This window comes from Acanthaster planci, linkage group LG17, assembly GCF_054643075.1.
Source record: "Acanthaster planci isolate LZ-2023a linkage group LG17, COTS_SCS, whole genome shotgun sequence".
In the NCBI taxonomy this organism is placed as follows: Eukaryota; Metazoa; Echinodermata; class Asteroidea; order Valvatida; family Acanthasteridae; genus Acanthaster; species Acanthaster planci.
In genome coordinates, this window is record NC_141793.1 from 12,413,462 (window position 1) to 12,434,623 (window position 21,162).

The 21,162-nt window shown below is 42.0% G+C and overlaps 2 protein-coding genes across 3 annotated transcripts; one reads left to right on the plus strand and one right to left on the minus strand.

Moving 5' to 3' along the window:
• Positions 1 to 724: 724 nt before the first annotated feature.
• On the minus strand, positions 725 to 12,369 carry LOC110973435 (glycylpeptide N-tetradecanoyltransferase 2-like). The gene is made up of 13 exons (XM_087148053.1): positions 12,206 to 12,369; positions 9,890 to 10,124; positions 8,726 to 8,867; positions 8,493 to 8,617; positions 8,081 to 8,172; positions 7,867 to 7,983; positions 7,204 to 7,374; positions 6,898 to 7,006; positions 6,329 to 6,436; positions 5,821 to 5,880; positions 5,316 to 5,480; positions 4,728 to 4,865; positions 725 to 4,318 (listed from the first exon to the last, which is right to left on the minus strand). Exons 1-13 carry the CDS (start codon positions 12,310 to 12,312, stop codon positions 4,298 to 4,300), a joined length of 1,590 nt encoding a protein of 529 aa, XP_087004179.1. The 5' UTR covers positions 12,313 to 12,369; the 3' UTR covers positions 725 to 4,297.
• Positions 12,370 to 12,602: 233 nt separating this feature from the next.
• On the plus strand, positions 12,603 to 20,958 carry LOC110973418 (calaxin-like). 2 transcript variants are annotated; one of them, XM_022224252.2, is made up of 7 exons: positions 12,603 to 12,757; positions 13,695 to 13,844; positions 14,297 to 14,401; positions 14,668 to 14,819; positions 14,978 to 15,082; positions 16,716 to 16,797; positions 19,797 to 20,958. In XM_022224252.2, the coding sequence occupies exons 1-6, from the start codon at positions 12,739 to 12,741 to the stop codon at positions 16,776 to 16,778; spliced, it is 594 nt and encodes a 197-aa protein (XP_022079944.1). In that variant the 5' UTR covers positions 12,603 to 12,738; the 3' UTR covers positions 16,779 to 16,797; positions 19,797 to 20,958. The 2 variants fall into 2 exon arrangements, with proteins under 2 accessions (XP_022079944.1, XP_022079945.1); XM_022224253.2 differs by lacking the exon at positions 16,716 to 16,797.
• The last annotated feature ends 204 nt before the right edge of the window (positions 20,959 to 21,162 follow it).

A 21,162-nucleotide genomic window follows, 5' to 3' on the forward strand; every position in this document is an offset into this window, starting at 1 on the left:
TATACACCTAGTACAGGCACCCAGTGCATACCCAATAAATGTATTATATACCCAGTGTGCACTTTGTGTACGCCCACTACCAACTTCATACTTAGCAGAGTTGCTATACCCAGGAAGAAATGAGACCGAGGGGTACCCCCCAACATGTCCAATCCCTATACACATTCCAGACTATTGTTACTTAACACATCCCCCCAAGATGTCTGAAAGGAATTCCCCAGATTCCTGCGAGACAATGACCAATACAAAGCAGGGGGGGTTCTCTTTGTCTCATACCTTGCTGCATATGTGAGTTGCTGCCTCGAGTCATGCGACTTGGACTTGAGTCAGACTAGATTCGCTATTTTTGTGACTTGACCTGGACTTGCAAAAAATGACTTGTTACCAACCCAAGAGTCGGACGCTACTCGACCGGCCCCATATATTTTATAACTCGTAACTTCTTAAGTTGACACCTGGTTCTTTTTGCTGATTACAGCTGGACAAAATAGTGTGCAGCTGGACTTGTACTTGGACAAAGACTTGATTTGTGTTTAGACCAATTGACTTGTGACTTGGACTTGCAAAAAATGACTTGCTGCCACCTCTGACACTTGGTAATTAAACAGTGCGCATGTTCATGTCTACCCATACGATGTATGGAACCATCTGTTGTAAAGGGGTCACGGATTATCTTAGGTCATATCACAGGTCACTCAACACAGCAGTGCAAATGGTAACATCATTCTCAATGTTTTGGTATCATGGATGTTTAATCTGTCATTAATATGCAAATTTCCATTTCTTGGCTTCTGAAACATTTGCAAGTGGCTCGTCATTCCATCAGCCTGAACAACGTCACAGAACGTCTGAGCACATCAGTAAGCCGAGCAGAGAAGAGTCTCAGTAAAAGGCAGATCGCCAGCTAAATGTCAGGCAGTGCACGATGCGTATGACTGGTTCCCTTCTAAGCATTTTTCTACATCACAGCAGTTCCGGAAGTCAGACCTGCTTGAGTCTATTATTGCCAGAAGTACACGTCTCCTGTATTAAAGATGCAAGGCGGGCGAAAAAGGGGCAAGAAAATTGTTCTGGAAAAAGAATGAAAGGAAATTTTTAATGTCTGTCTCCTTTCTCTTCCAAAAGAGTGTAGAAAAGACCAAAATGTAGTCTCAACCCTAACAAAGGCCATATCAGTCTACATGAAAACTTTCCAAAATCTTTCGGTTCTCCCCCCCCCGAAATTGCCCCCCCCCTCGATTAAGCCAAAAATACAAGTGGCGATTTGTATAAACTTACCATAACTTGCAATACCCATGTATGCTTTAAGCTCATTACATGAGCTATGAAAGTTTCTAAATTGATTTCTGTCAAGTATTCAGGAAGTGTAGGGCAGAGCTCTGTAACCAACACCCCAGTGGCAGGAAAGTTCCTTTCATGAATACAACCCAGAAACGCTTCCCTGCACCAATAACAGGTCAAAACGTGAACACTTCATTGCATACATGTATAAGTGAACATTTTCAGTCATGCACATGAATAGTACTCACACTCGGGCGTACTCTTGCAACACAAACACTGAAATCCACACATGAAACTGCATGCATATTCAGCCACCACACCTACATGTGGCGTGTAGTGTTCCCATGAGTGTGAATATGACTCATACTTCTGCACAAGTACATGGACATGGAATAAAATCTGGACTCACAATGCCTTAATCAGCTTATAGAGATCATCGAAACCACTAGCAGCCATTTTACCGAGCTGAAAACAAAGCTTTCCTGGCAATGCCGGCCTCTGTTCTCCCTGACGTAAATAGAAGGGAGCCAAGCCACGCATTTGTATTTGGCTCAGTAAAATGGCCGCTGGTTGGCTTCTTTTTTATACAAAGGCGTTGCAAGTCCAGGTTTTTTATATATGCCTGGCAAGCACGAATACATGGAACTTTTTGCAGGTATAAGTTCAAGTACATTTTCATGAGCAGGAGAGTGAGTAGCAAAAAGTACTCGAGTATGAGTACCAGATCTGTTGCAGTATATGGAACACGTACTGTGAGGTACTATACCACTTAGTACACGTTCCATTTGAAGCCTTGCTTCACAAAGATACTTCACTGGTAACAAGCAGGCCCAACAGTGCCCTCAATGGCCCATGCACACAGCCAATAACAGGTCTGGCATACTTGAAGGCAATAACAGACTTTAATACGTATACACATGAAATTCAGTATACAGTGTGGAAGGAAACCAGGCTAGAAAAAGTGACACGCACAATGAGGAGATCACATCAATGGAGGTGCATTGTTCACATGCAAATTAATGCCAATTAATATGCAAATGTACACAAGAATTTGCATGAAAAAGAGCAGTTTTCAGCTCATTGTAATAGTCTGACAAACAATACACCAAGGTAAGTCTCTTCACCGACACCAAGCCAGAGACACAGATTAACTAAGGTACTACATCCTAGTGCGGCAAAGTGTTTGAAATGAAGGCACACTAAATGTAGGCCAGTAAAATGCGGTATGCTTTTCAAAAGAAAAATTTGGAGAGGGCCAAGAAATTTCCGCTCTTCAGTTGCCGTTGCTTAGGATTATCCGACTGGGCCACTAATGAAAGACTCTAACCAGAAACGTTCTTTAAACCAGTGCTTGTATTTACTGGTTAGTTTAAAAAACTTTGATGCCAAAGTTACATGCAAAACATTTACAAATCCAAAAAACAAAGAATGAGTTGGAAAATAAAGTGGGAATTTTTAGCAATTATGGTGGGAAGTCTCAGTCCAAGTAGGCCCCATGCAGCATTCCTATTTGCATTCAGACTTACTTTGGTTGCTGCCAATCACCAAACTATTTCAATAGTTCATGATACTTCAATCTAAGAAAACAGGAGATCATTCGATAGCTTGCTGTGTTTGTGCTTCAAAGCATTTGTCTCACATATTTTGATTCTTATTTCTTAATGCCAAAAATTCATTCCTCTATATTAAAAAAAAAACAGCAAAAATCATCTACTTTTTCTTTAACAGTAGGAAAAATGGGAAAAATTATATACTGCATATTTTTTGTCATAAACAATTTAAATTACACCAACTTTCATCTTACGGACTGTGGGTATTCATTTACATACAAAGCTAGATCTTGAAAGTTACTGTGAAAAAAGAAACGGGGGACAGATACTCCCCCTTTCTTTTGAGCTGTGACAGAAATGACGGCTCATAGGGTTCTCCGTCAGTCTGCTGAATAAAATAAAATTCAACAAACTGCAACACATTGCAACAGCAGACTTGCAACGTACAGACAATGGTTAAACACCATCTTAGGCCCTGTCCAGTTGCACCTCTTGTGTTGACTTTTAAATGCAACATACCGCAGCTGTTGGTTACTGTTGCACTTCTGTTGCACTTCTGTTGCAGCAGGGTTAGGGGCACCTGTTGCCAAATTTTAAACTCAATTCACGTGAGCCTTACTCCATGGAAATGCAACTTGCAACATGTGGTATCTTAAAAAAAAAAAAAAAAAAGCTCAAGAACACTGCCAATGTTTGTGAACTCTTTCTAGATAACGTTGACAATGTTTATGAATTCAAGTGGAATCACACCTCTCTTGTTGCGGACCAATTTTTGCTTGGCAAATTTTTTTTTATTGTTCAGCAACTCTTAAGAAACTGGCCCATATCTGTCAATGGAGTGGCCTTCAAATTGATTTTGCAATTTGAATGATTACTTAGCTTTGGAATAAATAAGAAAAAATGTCTTCACAAGCTCGAGGATTTGTCTTAACCCCGCCCCTTCACATTCCAGACACGGATTATACACATTCAGTTGTGGGAAAAATTTTTCAATATATATATATCCTACTGTATTGCTGTCCTTTGATCTGTTTGTTTCAAAGGACCCACACAATTACATCTGTTACACCGTGTGCATATTTACTTTTATAGTGTGTGTATATTTGGGTAGGTCACCAGTGAAATCTGTTAGGTAACCAGTGAAATCTGTCAGACTAACATATTCTGCTGATAAAGCACTTTTTTGTTCTCTTCTCTGAGGTTTCCCCCTAAAATGACTTTTTTTTTTTTCTTTTTCATGAAACAAACCGATGTGCATTTCTGGTTCACTCCTACGTATGATCAGAGAAGAGGATTGAAGACAGCAGCAGTCTGAGTCTGGGATCATCTGTGATCATCTGTGATCATCTGAGGGCAGATGCCGTAGTGCAGGGACGGCACAACCTCCGTCCGCTGAAGAATTTTGCTGTTGCTATCTGGTCGGCCTCAGTCCTTTGGTGGACAGTTCAAGCGATGACGGGCCCCCACTACTGTAGCACCAGTCCAATCTGTTTGGATTCGGAAGAAAAATCCAAGAGAATCCAATTACGAAAAATAAGAATAAACGGTTCTGACACTCAAGAGTCTAACTTAAAGAATCAGGCAGAATGATCCAATGCAACTTCTGACACAAGTCGCAAGAAGATCAAGTTTGGTCGTCCAAAAAAGACAAGCGGCAGACATGGTTATGAGAATAGTTTCAGTATAAACATCTTGGTTAAATATCATTTGCTACTCTCTGTATTTGCTAAAATAGGGAACAAACCTTTCAGGGATGTTTCAATAACTCCTAGATATCTCAGTCAAGCCAGATCTTTTCAACTATCATTTAACAAGGAGAGTAGTTAGTAGACCAAAGCGCCCTTTCAAACTGCAGCTGTTTGAATCAGTCTCCAGCGATCTTTGCCTGGTACTCACCTGGTGTGGTTCCATGCCTTTACATCGCCAGTTGTACAGGTAGTATTGCAAGTTGCCATCTCCGATGCCAAACTTCAGTTTCTCCAGGAATGCCTTGTTTTCCATGAGATCCAGGGCATTGAAGACATCAAAGCCATCCTGGGAATATGAAGGAAGAGGGCGGGGACAAACAAGCATGCAAATGAAGCAAATCATACCAGCCGACTGGTGCTCAAGGTCTAATACCATCAAAACCAGTGAAGCAAACCCCAACGTCCTACCTCCTTTGGGTGTCTACACTCGTTACTGACACCTGAGGCACCTACTTCATTCAATACCAAAACTATTTGTGATGAGCTTTCACACACACAGGGGGGTTGTATGAGTGTAACTCACTTAATTTATCATCATTCAATAACCGCTCCCTTGAAGGTAACCGCTTACCCTCCAAAAGGGGCAAAAATTTGTTATAAAAGTGCCTTGCTCAGAAATCCCCTAGGCTAAACTCCAGCTCACAGTCTGGACAATGACAAACAAAATCTTCACTTGGATGCCCGCGTCAATACAGGGACAAATATTTTCAATCAGTCACCACAGTTTTTCACCTACCTGTTTAGCCAACGTGAGAGCAGTATGCATAAGGTCCACTATGTCGTGCTTGGTACTAACGGAGTAGAAGGCGTAGGCAGCCTTCAGCTTTTTATGTACTGGGTGGTGCATGATGGAGGAGGGGAGCGTATAGTAGCTGATGAAATCCGTCACCTCGCCATCCGTCTGACAAAGAAAGAGGCCATCCCATAAAAGGAAGTCAAAAAAATGTTGTAGACGTTGCAAAAGTCACACGCACAGTGTTCCCCTTCAGGTCTGTTTTCCTGTCCCCATGGCAACCTGAGTCGCCATGGTAGCACCTTGGCGATGGGTTTTGTTCTTCCTCCCTTATTCATATAAGCATCTCTAAGCGCATCAACAAGTGACATACGAGATGGCAAACTTGTGAAGCAACATAATTAACTTTGGTCCTTTCTGGGTAGAGAGAAATCGAGGACACCTACTCCTACATGAAATCTTAGCCCCTCCCCTCCAAATTTTGTTCGAGAACCCAAGCTGCACTCACCTCCAAGACGTACGTACTGATGATGCCTTCCCTGGGTGTGAACCAGTGGGTGAATTCATCCTGTTAGACAAAAATACGCCAGACCAAGGCCATTGCAATGAATACTGGGCTTCTATTGTACAACATGGCAATCTCATGTTGCTCCTCATCATACTAGTAACCAGAATCTGTGATCGTGGCCAATCACAGTCCAAGATAAACCCATTGGTCACTCTACGATCCCAAACCATCTGACCAATCACTACCACCACTGACTCAGAGAAAAGACTGTCCTGATTATGGATTACACTAAATATTTTACAAAGCAAAGAAGATCTTCATGTCAGCATTAATGTAATGGGTCTAAAACTTAATGAAAAAAGAGGAATTCTGCTGTGTCTAATCTGACATTCACTTGAAAGCAGGATAACATGGAAAGTTAGCTGAAATTGAAAGCTGGTCACAACACTCGACAGCTAGGTGGTCCCTGTCAGCAGGTGGCCACAGTAGCCATGAAGGGCTGCCTTACTTCATTGAAGACTGGGGCCAGAGAGAACTTCATCATGTAGCTTCTGAAGAGCTTGCAGCAAGTAGGAATATCAGTAGGCTCCAGGGGCCGCATATCAAGCTTGGGTTTCTGAAAAAAAAAAGACAAAACACGGGCGTCACAAAAGAATGCATTTTCGTTCTTTAAGGGCACAATTTATTGGTTTACAAGAGGTCTGTGGTCGACTGAAAATGAGTTTTTGGTTGTGGAAAGTGCAGAAAAAATTGTTCAGAAGAACTGGTTGATTGACAATTCAACATTTTGATTAGTTTACTTAGAACATTTTCAAAATTGATTCCTAACTACCAAAAATAATGCAGTTTTTTTCTCTTCTACTGTAAGCACACAACTGTCATGCTTAGCATGAAACAGGTTAACAAACAGTGCTCTGACCCATACTGGCTGCAAAATGGTTCTCAACCATTCTTTCCCCAATAACATGTAAATATACTTAGCGCTTAGCACTCTGCTGAGCAGTTTTTATGAACTCTGGACCCTGTCAGCTAAATAAATATAAGCTTTAATCGGCAGATTTTATGCTGGCTACTTACATCAGGCAGCTTGTAGAGTTTGATCGTGCGCTGTAGCGTCATGTTCCTGCCTATGTGTGAGAACTTGACATCTATCAGTTTTTTGGGGTTCAGTGACCGATGCCAGTACCTGAGGGAGAAAAAAAACACAGAATTCTGACTTCAATAACCCTCCTTCTGCTGTAACCATCCAAAATTGCTTCCACTTGATTTGCCCCAGTACACAGACACATATGGGGAATTTGACCTGATTCCACTGATACCGTTACCGGAAAAAAATTCATACGAAGATCATTATGAGAAAAATGCTCCATCACTGTCACATACCTGCATGTTGCTACTGGCTTTGGAAGGACCACGCCAGCGGTGTAGACAGCCTGAAAGAGTCCCTGTTGGTGTACCCTCCGGGTGATCTCGCGGATCAGGACAGGTGCCACACGCTTTGATCGAAGCTTCTTATGCACACAGAGGAAGTTGATTTCCACCATTCTCTGTTGTCTGTGGGCAATCGATTCAGAGAGGAGGATTAACCATCTCATCACCGTTCAGATGTGATTAAAATTAAATGCACCACGCTAACGTAGCGAACGTCCAGAACATGATGTCGGAAATTTGCTCTGACGTAAGTATGTTTCAGCAGTCTTTAAAGTTTGATGGCTCTCGATTACCTATTCAGCTCTTGCTGGGTTTTAAATGCAAATTAATGACTAGACTGGTAACGTGTTCAGAATAGCATTGGAGAGAAGCAAGCCAGTCAAGACACGTTTTCCATCATGACAATCGCACATGGGGGCAAGTTGGATTTTTTCTCACTTGACATATACACCGAGTGCTGCATCCCGACTTGTTTGCCAGCTCAGCCAATCCAATCACAGGAAGGGAGAAGCCAGTGCTGCGCAAGGGTAAGCAATGAAATCCAATACACTGTGACCTTCTAAATACTAATGAGGTGAGGGAGGGTTGGTTTATGATCTATACCAGCTCACTCACTTCTCATAGATGCAAATATTAGCTGGTACCCCGCTGATGAAGCCCACCAGCTTGTTGTTAGATGCCACCCTGACACCACAGTGCCACTCTTGTAACCAGCCGGGTGGCGTCAGGGCCCTTGTCGAGCAAAACAAAAAAACAAATCCGCTTTAATCAAACAAGAGAACAGTTTTCTCGCTCTATTTTTAGAGTTGGTAAAGTGCTTTTCACGTACCAAATGAGGAAATCTGCGGAATAGTCAAAACGGAACATGTTGTCGTCATCTTCTACGTAGTTCTCGTTCAAAAGGGTGTATAGCTCTTGCAACTGTGGGAGAGAAAAACAGCGAGGTATGCAAGTCAGTTTCACTCAGGTTATGCAGGACTGAAAAATGTCATGATGTGCATCCCTCTGACCACAAGGTGCAAAATGTAACTTTTGAGCACTTGTAATATTCTTTTGCTTTAACAGGGTCTCTAAATATTTGAATAACGAGGCTGAACTTGCACTTCCTAATTCATCTAGAGACTGAACAAATCTGATCATTTCCCTCTTGATTTGCTGTGTACGATAACTGCTCGCTGTATACATGATAGCGAGCGTCCACATTTGAATACCGGGATTTTCCCCTTGGGTGCTGTTCTTACTGTATCTGAATCATGTATGTCCAGGGTGTCCCAGACAAACTGAGCAGGGAGGCTGAACGGCTCGCTGCGAATGTCCGCCTTGTCCGGTTCCACTGGCTCATTAACTTCAGAAGCAATACTTTCACCTGGATAAACGACAAGGAAGATCAGGAGTTCGGACAGTCGTTCCGACAGGGTCACAGTTTGGGCAGATATGGAGATAGTGCGCACATTTTCAGTGCAAGACGGAATACCTATTTTTGGTACGGGCTGGGTGTCCCAGAAGTTGTAGACTTTCTTCTTGGCATCCTCAATGTTCTTGGCTGGTCCTTGGTGCACGAACATCTCCATCGCTCGCTGGAAATCCCGCAACTTAGCCATGGACAGCTGAGCATTCTGGAAAAAAAATTTGTTTTAGAGACGTCAACCCTCGGAACCTTTATGAACCGTCCAAATCTACACACATGCAAGAATGTTGCGGCACATTCTTCGCAGCTCAACTTTCATGGAGCAGATAACTGAACACACAGTTCAATTTTTTCAAAACTGTGCACAATAGTTGTATAGATTTTATGAAATCTGTGGAAGTTAAACAGTGCTAACGGACACAATCATAGAAGAGTTCTTGGAGGATCTGGAAGTGAGTTGGGGCGCAACAAAAAACATTCAGTGAAGGTTACCAGACACAAGCCCCCCCCCCAAAAAAGCACAACACAGAGGAGTAGGTAAAACAGGCTCTGTGAGGAGAGACAAATTGGGGGATGGCCAAAACAGGGACCCCTGCTCCTACAACCCCAAGGAGACAAGCAAGTTGACAAGTACCTTTAAGTCGGATGCATTTGTTGCCACTGAGGAGCTCTTATTTTTGCCTTCTTCGTCCCCTCCTTTGTCCCTCGAGAGACGAATTGGGGGATGGACAAATCAGGGGACCCCTACTCCCACAACCCCAAGGAGACAAGCAAGTGGACAAGTACCTTTAAGTCGGATGCATTTGTTGCCACTGAGGAGCTCTTATTTTTGCCCTCTTCGTCCCCTCCTTTGTCCCTCGAGAGACGAATTGGGGGATGGACAAATCAGGGGACCCCTACTCCCACAACCCCAAGGAGACAAGCAAGTGGGCAAGTACCTTTAAGTCGGATGCATTTGTTGCCACTGAGGAGCTCTTATTTTTGCCTTCTTCGTCCCCTCCTTTGTCCCTCGAGAGACGAATTGGGGGATGGACAAAACAGGGGACCCCTACTCCCACAACCCCAAGGAGACAAGCAAGTGGACAGGTACCTTTAAGTCGGATGCATTTGTTGCCACTGAGGAGCTCTTATTTTTGCCCTCTTCGTCCCCTCCTTTGTCCCTCGAGAGACAAATTGGGGGATGGACAAAACAGGGGACCCCTACTCCCACAGCCCCAAGTGGACAAGTACCTTTAAGTCGGATGCATTTGTTGCCACTGAGGAGCTCTTATTTTTGCCCTCTTCGTCCCCTCCTTTGTCCCTCTTCTTTTTCTTCTTCTTTTTCTTGTCCTTAGGAACCGCCCCACTAGTGGCGTTGGTCTGGGGCGTGGCTTTGGAGCCAGAGGTGGAGGCGCCATCATTCTCGTCCCCGTTGGTGGTTGCTGCCACTGATGTGCTGTTGGCTTTTATTGCATGGTTGGAGAGGCTGAAGATCAGATGCAAGATATTTTTAAATAAGGTATAGAAAAACATATTATGAAACTTTCAAATGTTGACGCATCAAAATAATGTAATTAAAAAAGGAATTATTCACTTTGATTCATTTTGCTGATAACCTTGAGGAAAGAGTTCCGTACAAGGATATCACTTGATACCCCGTGCACAAACCCTATGAGATTGGTCTGACAAATATTCGAGTGTTTTCTAAGTAAATAGGGACCTTGTTCAATACCTTCCCGGCTAAATTTGACTTTTCAGATAATGCTATTGCTTTCTGATGGCTGATAAACTACTGCAGGGGAAGTTAGTGTTGTCTGTAGATGGCACTCTTTCTGCACCTTCACCAATCATGGCATAATACTATCTCAGTGTCATCAGTCCATCACCTTTTCTTTCAATTTTACACTTCAGGAAGACCGCTTTGAAAAGAAGGATAAGTTAAGCCTGGGATTTCTTACAGGCAGTAACGAATCAACCATTTAGTGCATGACTGACCACGCTGACCCAATCACACTGATCCACCAATGCCCAAGATCGTGTTGGGCATGATCAGCACGATAGCACGACTGCATTCCTATATATGAAACAGATCTCTGATTTTACTTCCTTTTTGAAACAATGTTCCATAACTGCGAATTAGGGCCCAGAAAGAACACTTGACTGGCTGGTGCACCGTTGGCAAGTTTATCGTCAAATCATACAACATGGACAGATCAGGCAACGATTGAGTGATTCCAAAGATCGACTGATCGTGCCCAACAATCACATTCAATGATAATCAATTAACAAAGTATTAGGCCTACTCGTACTACCATGACTACTAGTCTAGGCTAGCCTGAGTAACTTGGACTCTACAAATCGCCTGTTTTAACATTTGGACATGGTTGGGCATTAGTAGGGTCCAAATACTTTCCGTACACTTTTGCTTTAATTAATTCCTTTCACTCAAATTGGTTCGTACCCAGAGTCAAAATCCTCCGAATTCACTTCTAAAGCTGTCCTTAAAATGTCTAATGTGCCCATCTATGGATTAAGTGAGAATCAGAGATGCCAATAACGACAACATGGTTTACTCACATATGAGAAGAAAAGATAAATGTTCCCCTTCAAACTTGACGTCACGGCACACCGGACTAGCGGACCATTCACAGAAAGCATGCTGTGTTGGCACACGTGCGCCGATGCTCGTTTCCTGAGTGGTTCAGTATTTGGTGGCTGTGACCATATCGAAACTGTACACTGAACATTACGCTGCTCTGGAAACAATCGTCGGAGCGCGTGTGCCAACACAGCATGCTTTCAGGGAATGGTCCACCAGGCCGGTGTACCATGAAGTCATCAACAGGACATCAACATATAGGTCTAGTCCAAATCTCTATTTGAGGAAAGGTGGCGTCTTTTTGAGTAAAACGGCAGCGTACATGACAGCCCCGAAGGGCCGTCAATGACAAATACATGTAAGTGAATGTAGTCTGGTTCCTTGACCTGGATGGAGATTTGTTCGATGAATCCGAAATGGCTGAGTCGGATAACCAGACAAAAACAAAATGGCGTGAATTGACTGAGTGATTGTCTTTTGCATGTTTTGCAAAACTCAGGTTAGAAATTTGAAGTTTTCTTGCTAAAATATTGTCAAAATTTACCTAAACTATGCCTATCAGGATTGAGAAATGGTTCCTTAAGGTCAATATGTTAGTTTGTTTGAGAAAGTGGACTTTGTTCAAGTTGTTTCCTTATTATAGGAACAGGCATGGCAGGGTGCTAATGAACCCCTCAATTATGACATAGGTATGAATTTAACTGCACGTGTGAGTAGGCCCATCCTAGAATTTAGTAGAACATGTAGAAACCCAAGCGCAGCGGATCCACCACCACCACTGCGTGATGGGACGAGTTGACTGAAGCCCGACCCATAAACCACGTGCCACTGCGCCCCTAACAGTAACATGCATGCCTAATTAATTAGCAGTCATTCGTTCCACTTCCCCTTTCAAATCGGGTCACAATTTCACTTCAAAAACACCCAAGTGCTGATGCAATTTGGCTCACTTATCCCCTGCAACTTACTCCTTCTTATGGGCGGCATCTCCACCCTTTTTACCGTCAACTTCACGTTCTTGAGGACCGCTACTTTTTTTCAAGTAGCCGAAGATCTCACTCTCATCGTCCGCCATGATGCCGAATTTTCACACACCTCGTTCCCATCCCCGTACCCAGTGGTGGAAGGTTGAATCAGAAGTTAGTCCACTCCCCGGTCCATAACAGATTTGACGTAAGACCCACTGCATTGCAGAACAGAGAGGGGCGGAAAACAGACCATTTCATTCTTGCCGAGCTTTTGAGCTTCTCTGCGACTACGTCTATTGCTGCACGTATAGGCAATATAAAAACCTAGCCCTAGACACAAAATTCGAACACGGCCTTACTCCCTGGTACTTGGCAATTTTCTTCATTGGACTCATTGTATTGCGCCTGAAGTGGCAACCAGCTCGATTTTCCAGCAGTGTTTTGTGTGTTCATAGCGACCAAAGACGCAGATTCATAAGTTTACCAAGCAGTGTATTTTATTTTCGGAAAACTTTCCAGACAGCTACATTTAAATGGCACCCAATTTACACTGTAAGTGGAGTTTATTTGTATAAACACTCCCTGAAATTTTTATGCATGTAGTGATGGTAAAACTGTTCAAATGTGGATTTGTGGATGAATCCGAAGTGTTTGAATGTGTTGTGTATTGCCTTTACCAGTCGTGATATGCTGTATAAAACTTGAGCTTTGAAAATAGTTTTGCATATGTCATTATGTACCTTCATACCCAGTGAACTGGCTTCTCAAGCTGTTTTATGCTTGATGATCCTGTTTAGTACAATCTTGACTGTTGCATAATTGAAATTTATGGGCGTAAATCTCGGGGGGGTGGGGAATATTGAATCCTCTACCCCCCCCACTTTTCTGTGATGAGCAAAAATTTAAGCAGATTGTGAAGAATTTTCAGGATTTCCAATGACTAAAATGTTTGCAATATCACTAAAAAGGGAAAGCAATTTAAAAAAGGATACCATTCTCATATAAGATTCTGCATGAATTTGAGACACATTACAGATGTACATCTTAATCATGAACATCCCCTTCCCTATAATCCTTTAAAGTGTATATGGTTCCCCCCTCCCCCCCCACTTTTCAAATTTCCATGGCCGGGCAAGTCATCCCCAACCTTTCCCCATCTCCAGTCCCCCCCCCCATTTCCAACACAGATTTACGCCACTGCGTGAATGGATTCATGGATTCAAAGGGAATGGATTCAAAGGAAAACCAGCTTAGGATGGATTACAATAAGTCTGCACAAGATTCAAGATTGCACTGAATAATTAGAAAGGCGTACCACATGTTTCTGAAACTGTGCTTGTGACAATTTAGAAAAACAATCCAGAATCTACCAGTCATGCCAGTGGTTTTTAAGTATGATCATGGTACAGAAGGCCAATGTAGGGTGTATTCAGTGTCGCATGATCACGTGCATCATTATGTTTCATGATATCAATATTCAACTTTATAGTTAACAAGGAGGAGATTGAAGCCTTGACCAACATGTTCAAGGCTCTGGGAAAGGCTAACCCATCCAGGCCAGAGAAGCTTGAGAGGACTCAAGTCAGGGAGCAGCTGCATGTCCAGTTTGGAGTGACAGACGACATCATCCTAGACAGAAGTATGAACTTGGACTTATTTATATTTTAGAACAATTGCCCTTATTTGAAGAATACTTCACCACCCCGCATGATCAACCTGGTAGCCAGCTTTGAGATCAAACTTTCATACTGTTCTTGTGGGGATTTCACCTCAGACCCACGTAACCCTGATTCCAGCCCTGGGTCTTTTTTTGGAGAATTGGCGTATTCTGCTATTACTCTGAAATTTGAAAACTAACTGCGTCAAAGTTGCTGCAACACTCTAAAAAATTCCCTTTTGAGTGGTCAGAAGGTAACTCTATGAAAAGCAAAAGAGTAAATTATACCAAATATTTCCATCAGCATGCTCAGATCAACTTCAAGAAAGGTCTTGGGTTCAGCATTTGCTAAATTTTTGTCTAGGGATCCCAAGTCTTGACATTTAAGTCAGAAGTATATGATATTAACGAGTTTGATTTTTTTTTTCTTTCAGTTGTCAGAGTATTTGATCTTGATAGTGATAATTACATCAACTTGTCAGAGTGGCTTCAAGGCTTGTCTGTATTCTTAAAGGGAACGTATGAAGAGAAGAAGCAGTGTGAGTTACATTGAAGCTTTTAGACTGAGTTCTAGACGTCTCCGCTGAACCCAACCCTCCCATAGCTGTCATCCTTTAGAAGATTATATTAGAAGATAACAGTCGACAAAGGATCAATTTCTATCGTGTTCTGTTAGATTCTGTAGGATTTAGTGCTAACACATAGTTAGGGTTCAAAGTGTCTGTGCTCAAGTTTATCATCTTTTTTTAAATAAAATGTGCAGTACCTCTTGTCAGAGTCTTGTAACTTATGACTGTCTCTGCAGTTTGTTTTAAGGTTTATGACCTGAACGATGACGGGTTCATCACAAGGGAGGAGCTCTTCAACCTTCTCAAGAGCAGCATGACCAAGCTTCAGACAGAGGAAGACCCCGATGAGGGCATCAAGGAACTCTTGGAAATTGCCATCAAGAGGATGGTAAGAGCTTCACATCCAAACCGAGGCAAATCCTCCATGGTTGGAGGACTGTATGGTTAAGAGAGAGCCCAGTTTTCTTTGTACTAAACATCAGGGCCAGTTGTAGAGAACGGAAGGATGGAAATCGGACTGGGAATTTTTTTTTTTTATTGCTGCAGGATATAGACAAGGATGGTAAGATCGGCCAGGATGATTTCTCACAAGCAGTTGATACTGATATCTTGTATTTGGAACACTTTGGATCATGCCTTCCAGAGCCCAAAGTAAGTAGAACCCTTTTTCTCTCTTAAGGTCCGCATATTTGAATTTCTGCACAGAAAAGTCCGTTAGTTGGCCCCTCTGAACTGGTCCATAGTTAAGCCTCACGTGGGGTTGAGGTAAAAAAATGCATACAACCAAATTATCAGTTGAATGCACACAAAATTGTAACACATCATTCAGATAAGACTGCACCAAATGAAGACAACTGGCACTTTTATCAGTGAATTGCACTTTTTTAATTACCAGAGGACATAATTTTGCACAGTACCTTCACCATGGTGAGAGCACATTGGGGTTAATCTGACCAATTGTGACTTCTCTCACAAGCATCTTTTTGAATTCAAGATGGAGCAAAGGAAATTGTGGTAAAGTGTCTTGCTCGAAGACACAAGTGCCACAATTTCCTCACTGGGCTTAAACTTTAACCCCAACCTGCCCAGAATTTTAAATCCACCAGAATTGGAAGGATTTTGGAGGATTTGATAAGATAAAACCCAGGTACTACATTTTTGGTCAAGCCTTAAGAGGTGCCAAGAATAATTCGTTCATTGTTTTGGCCCCCCCCAAAAAAATTGTTTGTCTCTGGTCAGACTGATGTTCCGCAGTTGATGCAGTGACGCGGCTTTTTTTTTTTTCACCAGGATTGGATCATACAGACAATTGTAGACACGTTGTCGAGTCATTTGACTAGACAAGTTTGATTATGATTATAAAGCTGTCAACAAACAATTTCGTATCCATAGTCTGCTATCATTGTTCAAGGTCAATCTCATCGGGATCTAACACCCTGAGTAAAAGATCGAGCTGCCCAGAAAAATGTTGGGGCAGTGCAGCAATAGAGGGCGCAGTTGCAGCTCTCGTACCAAAGACATAAAGATTGACTCGCATGTCTGAAATCGACATGCACGCTGACCAGGGATGAAAGACTTTTTGGGGGACCTTTCTAGTAGAGACTATTGGAAGATAGCAAAAGTGCTAAAAGAGCTAAAATTGGGAGTGGAGTTGGGTCTCAGACATCGATAACACCCGCACAATCACGTCACTCTACACAGATTGTTTTATTTCATAGCAATAAATTTATTTTCAAAATTCAGTAATTAGTTTAATGCTGACATTGCGTCCGTGATGAAAACTGTACTAGTGAAAAACGAAAACTGGGAAGATTTTCTTTCACTGTGTCATTTTGTTGTGAGCTGCATCATACTTTCCAAAGATGTATTTTAAATTGGCCACTTTCTGGATTGTAATGTACTTTTTGGCAGTCATTAAACTTGTCTCTTTGTGTGTCATCTTAGAATCTTCCAAGAAAGTTGATCAAAACATTTCTTCTTCTGAGGAACTCTTGACAAAAACCATGCCAAGAAAAAGAACGAGGGTTTCATCTGCACTCCAAACTAGGTGGTGCAGTTCTCCTGAATTGCTGCTTTCCCTGAGGCATTTACTGCGGAATCTCAAGAATTTTGAATTTTTTTCCTCTCCCAACAGACTTCTAGTTTGACTGCCAAGTTCACTTTTCTTGGAATTTTGGCGCACAGCCAAAGAAAAACACAACAGAAAGTTGACACATCATCCCCCCCCCCCCGGAAGTTGCAAATTATGGCATGAGTTCAGAATAATTGAGTGTTTTCTCAACAGGATGTGAAGGCGTTCTTCAAGGTGGCGGCCAAATACCCTCCTCACAAGGAGAGATATTACTAGCATCTCTGAGAAACAGTTGGTGCGGCATTAGATGTTGACCCCCCCTTAATGAATGGCCAACTCACTGCACTGCTGCCAACTAACTGTAGTCAGTACTAACTTGGAGAGCACTATGCCCTGCAGTCAGAGCAAAGGAAGGATACTTAGTTGTGTCGAGACACCTTGTTCAATTCAGGCAATTTCCAGAAATCCTGCATGTCACATGCCAAAGCCATTGACATAAAAGTGAAATTCTCAGTGGCACTATTTTGATTCATTTACTCACATTCAAGCCAAATACTGTCAAAAAATCCTCAGCCACCTTGGACGACTTGTAACACTTTTTGTTCCAACTTTGAAGTGAACTGGATAAAAATTGAATTGTGAAAATAGAAAACACTTCAATGTGACTGAAACAAGCCTGGCATATACTCTCTAGCATTCCACGTATAGCATATTTTCATTGCAGCTCACGCATGGACAAACCATACAGTATCATGACGGTATGATAACCAAACCATAATCCCCACACAACTCTTTAATACCCTTCCAAATTCACCAAAATTCCACAAAATCAGTGATTGATTTCTCTACATTCAGGGTGGTATAGAGTACCTAAGTGTGACACCATTTGAACCAGAGAGTGTAGTGCAAATGGAGTACATGTGCATGTTGGTTCACACGTTGGTTCTCGAGCTAATGCCTTTCACAGGCATAATTGTGTATGTGACTTCGGTACTCTATCGCCCTGGGATTTTTTTTGTAATATTGACGTGATTTTTTTTTCTAAAGAATGTGTCATGTCGTTTCTGGACAATGTGGAATTTTGGTGGATTCAGACAGGACCCCGGCAATAATGCTTAACCCTAACAGTCCTCAATCCTCCAACAGGTGAAGGATTGAGGACTGTTAGGCTTCAGGAGTTCAGGACTCGTACAGAATGATTGCCCATCATGGAGTCTAATACTCGGCTGAATAACACACTTTTGGAACCTTGACTCATCTGGGGCCATCTTGTGATGAGTTCCATGACCGCAGGACAATTGCTGCAAAACTCACCATTGTGTCCATTTCCCATTGTCTTTGCCCTAACAACAGATGGAGATCTTTCCATATTAAGACCATGAGCAAAAAAAAAAACCACTCTCGTTGGCCAGAATGCGTAAGCCATGCAAACTCAAGTAGTCGTCACAGAATACCTGCTTTAGACATGGGCTAATTTTGGAAGCAAACGAAATATATCAGGATTGTGTAACTAGCCTGGGAAATGAGATGGCTGCAGACATATGCAGCAAGGTATGAGACGGAGAGAACCCCTCCTGCTTTGTGTTGGTCATTGTCTCGCAGGAATCTGGGGAATTCCTTTCAGACATCTTTGGGGGGGGATGTGTTAAGTAACAGTAGTCTGGAATGTGTATAGGGATTGGACATGTTGGGGGGTACCCCTCGGTCTCATTTCTTGCTGGGTATAGCTGCACAGATTACTTCGTGTTGAACAGAAGTTAACAGCCTGACCTTATATACTTGACACCGTATGGACAGGTGGCGGAAACCAATTAATTCTTTTTTTGTAGAAGGCGGCTAGTTTTTGTTAAATGTTTGATGGGAAACTTGCAGACAAGTTGTGACAAAGGGCTGTTGAGAATCGCTCAGGAAGTGTTAGTGAGAAGGATTTTGAGCCACTTTTACAGTTTCAGCTTGTGAAAGAGCTGTCAGAGGACAGTCCTTGGGGGAAAAATGGAGGTACTTTGGGGAAATTAGATAAGTTTGCTCGCACTGACTGTCAATTCATGTACATGTAGACACAGCATTGCCCACAGCATGCAAACACATACAGTGGTACTTTTAGAATGCACAGTTGCACATGCATCTTCCTGTAGATGTTGTTTTCCATCTGATGGCAACATTTCTCTGTCCTAGTACATCAGTGTTTGCCTGATCTGCTTAGCTGGATAAGCATTTGTCCAAGCGTGATGCAATAGACTGTGGGAATGACCAACAGGCATCCCACATTGCATTGCAGTAGAGACTGGCTCCCTTCTTGATATGAGGCATGCTGTCCGCATTGCATGAAAGTGGCATCCAGAAACCAGACATGCACTAAATTTATCATTTAACATTATGCAGCATTTCTTGTATGTAGTATTTATAACATTACACAATGTTAATACAGTGTGAAGACCAGTAATCGAGTTTTGATTGGTGAAGGAGCTTATAACCTGTCACATGGTTTGGGGGTACCGCTGTAAAAAATTCACCAAATGCAGGAATTTGTTGAGGTCTGTTCTAACATGAAGTGCAAACTCCTCAGTGTTGCATTTTTGCAACTGTTCTCACAGATATTGTTTTTGATATCAGCCATTGTACAAAGATTTCAAAGTCTGTGTTTTAAATTTGAAGGCATACACGTGCCTTTTCAGAATGACCCATTACTTACTGAGCAGTATCATTATGCATGACTGTATATGTAGCAATGGGCATTATCTTTAGAAATTCATGTAGCTGACAGTGAAACACATGACTTCCTGTCATAACCTTAACTCGTCACAACTTGCAGTCAGAGCTTTGGACAAATTTACACAATATTGCCATATGTATGAGATATGAATGCAGACACATGGGAACAGCAGTTTTTCCGGGGATTTCCTGAGGAAGAAATGGGGAAATTTTAAAATACATGTCCCAATGCCATTTTCAGTGGAAAGCTTTAGGACAAGCGATTTGACTTGAGTAATCTGCTTCCACAAAATGAGAGTCAGACAGCCAAGTCCTCTTGTTTCAGAGAACTTCTTCAATTCAAAGCCACAATTCCCTCAGCATAACCTCTTCAATCTGCTCTGTCAGATATCCTCCAAGATTAGCCAGAACATCAGCCAGACAGTACTGCTTCATTGCTGTCTTCAGTTTTATTGAAATCTTATTGCTGCTTTGTGGGGCGACTTTACTCTCATCTTGCGACTGCAGGTTACACGGCTTTTATTTCTCACAAATTTTCCTTCTAATCTATTGCTTTTTTTTGGCCTTTTTTTTTTCGAACAGGATGTTGACAGATTCTTGGCGACCCTTTGCAGTAAGACTGTCAGCAACAACTAGTAAGATAACGACAAATTCACACATAGTTTCACATGACAACATTCCATAGTTTGGAAAGAAAAAATCTAAATTGGAAGATAATGACTTCCGTGGCTCTGAGCAGAGGTGTCAACAAGTTCTGGGCGGTCTGATCCTGACATATGCAATCTTATCATTTTCTCCATCCCAAACTTTGGCGAAGAATGTCAGAATAGCTTCCTTTTCCTGTGTGAAGTAACTTGGACAAGTGTGAATCTGCCTAGGTACATTTGAGGTCATCGCAGGTTTTTCAAGGATTGTTTTGTTATTTTTCAACAAATGCTAGAGGCAAAAGCAAGGTACCCATCAGAATTGTACTCAATGAACACATGTACACCATTATTTAAAACAAAACTACCAAAAATGTTTCCGTCCAGAACTTCTTACAAAAAGGGACAATTGCAACGGTTCTTGCAGTTTGGCACTGTGTACATAATATTTTTGTATAGTTAATGTGAAGATGAGTGGTGGTAGCATTACATATGATCTGAAACAAGAATTTTTCTCCGTCCAAAGACATGAAGTTATATATATAGTGCCTTCAGGCTTTTAATTGAAACATAGGCCGTTTTCTAATACTCGACTTGGGCTCCGTCTCAGGCTTCAACTGTTTTTTACTTCCTGTCTTTGAGGTTGTAAGCGCAATAGTAAGTCTGATAGTGGCACAGAACATCAAGTAAGATGCAAAAGAGCCAAATATTACATGACAGTACTTCAATTTAAGTTAAACGCTTCAGACCCACAATCGGGGATTGGTTTCCTACACGAAGCCTGAGACGGAGACGAAGTCGAGCATTGGAAAACGGCCATAAAAAAGTTCTACCACCTGATCGCTAGAGGGCGCTGTTAGCATGGTCTGTAAAATAAACCTTTGGCTCTCTTGACACAAGACCTTTGTCTAGAATGAGTGGAAATGCTTGCACGAAATTTTGATTAATTTATTGGTTTGAAATTGTATATGTGTATGTCATTTCTGAACACTTTACAAACCAACCTAAGAAACAATATATCCCACATTTTGCTCCATTTTTACTGAAAAATTCTGTTTCCTGTAAATAAAACAACTAAACATCCAAACGATCGGAATGTACATTGTGCGGAGATTCAATTTACTGATGCTGATCTTTTGTCAGGTGTGCTGTACCTATAAAAGACAACTCATTCATTAAGGTATCAAAAGCAGAGATTGGGTCATCATGTTTTTCCCAAGTCACAAATACCCAACTTTCATTTGTCTGTAAAACAAAAATTAGAAGCTCTGGAACTGAGATGAGAAAAAGAGGGGGGATAAAAA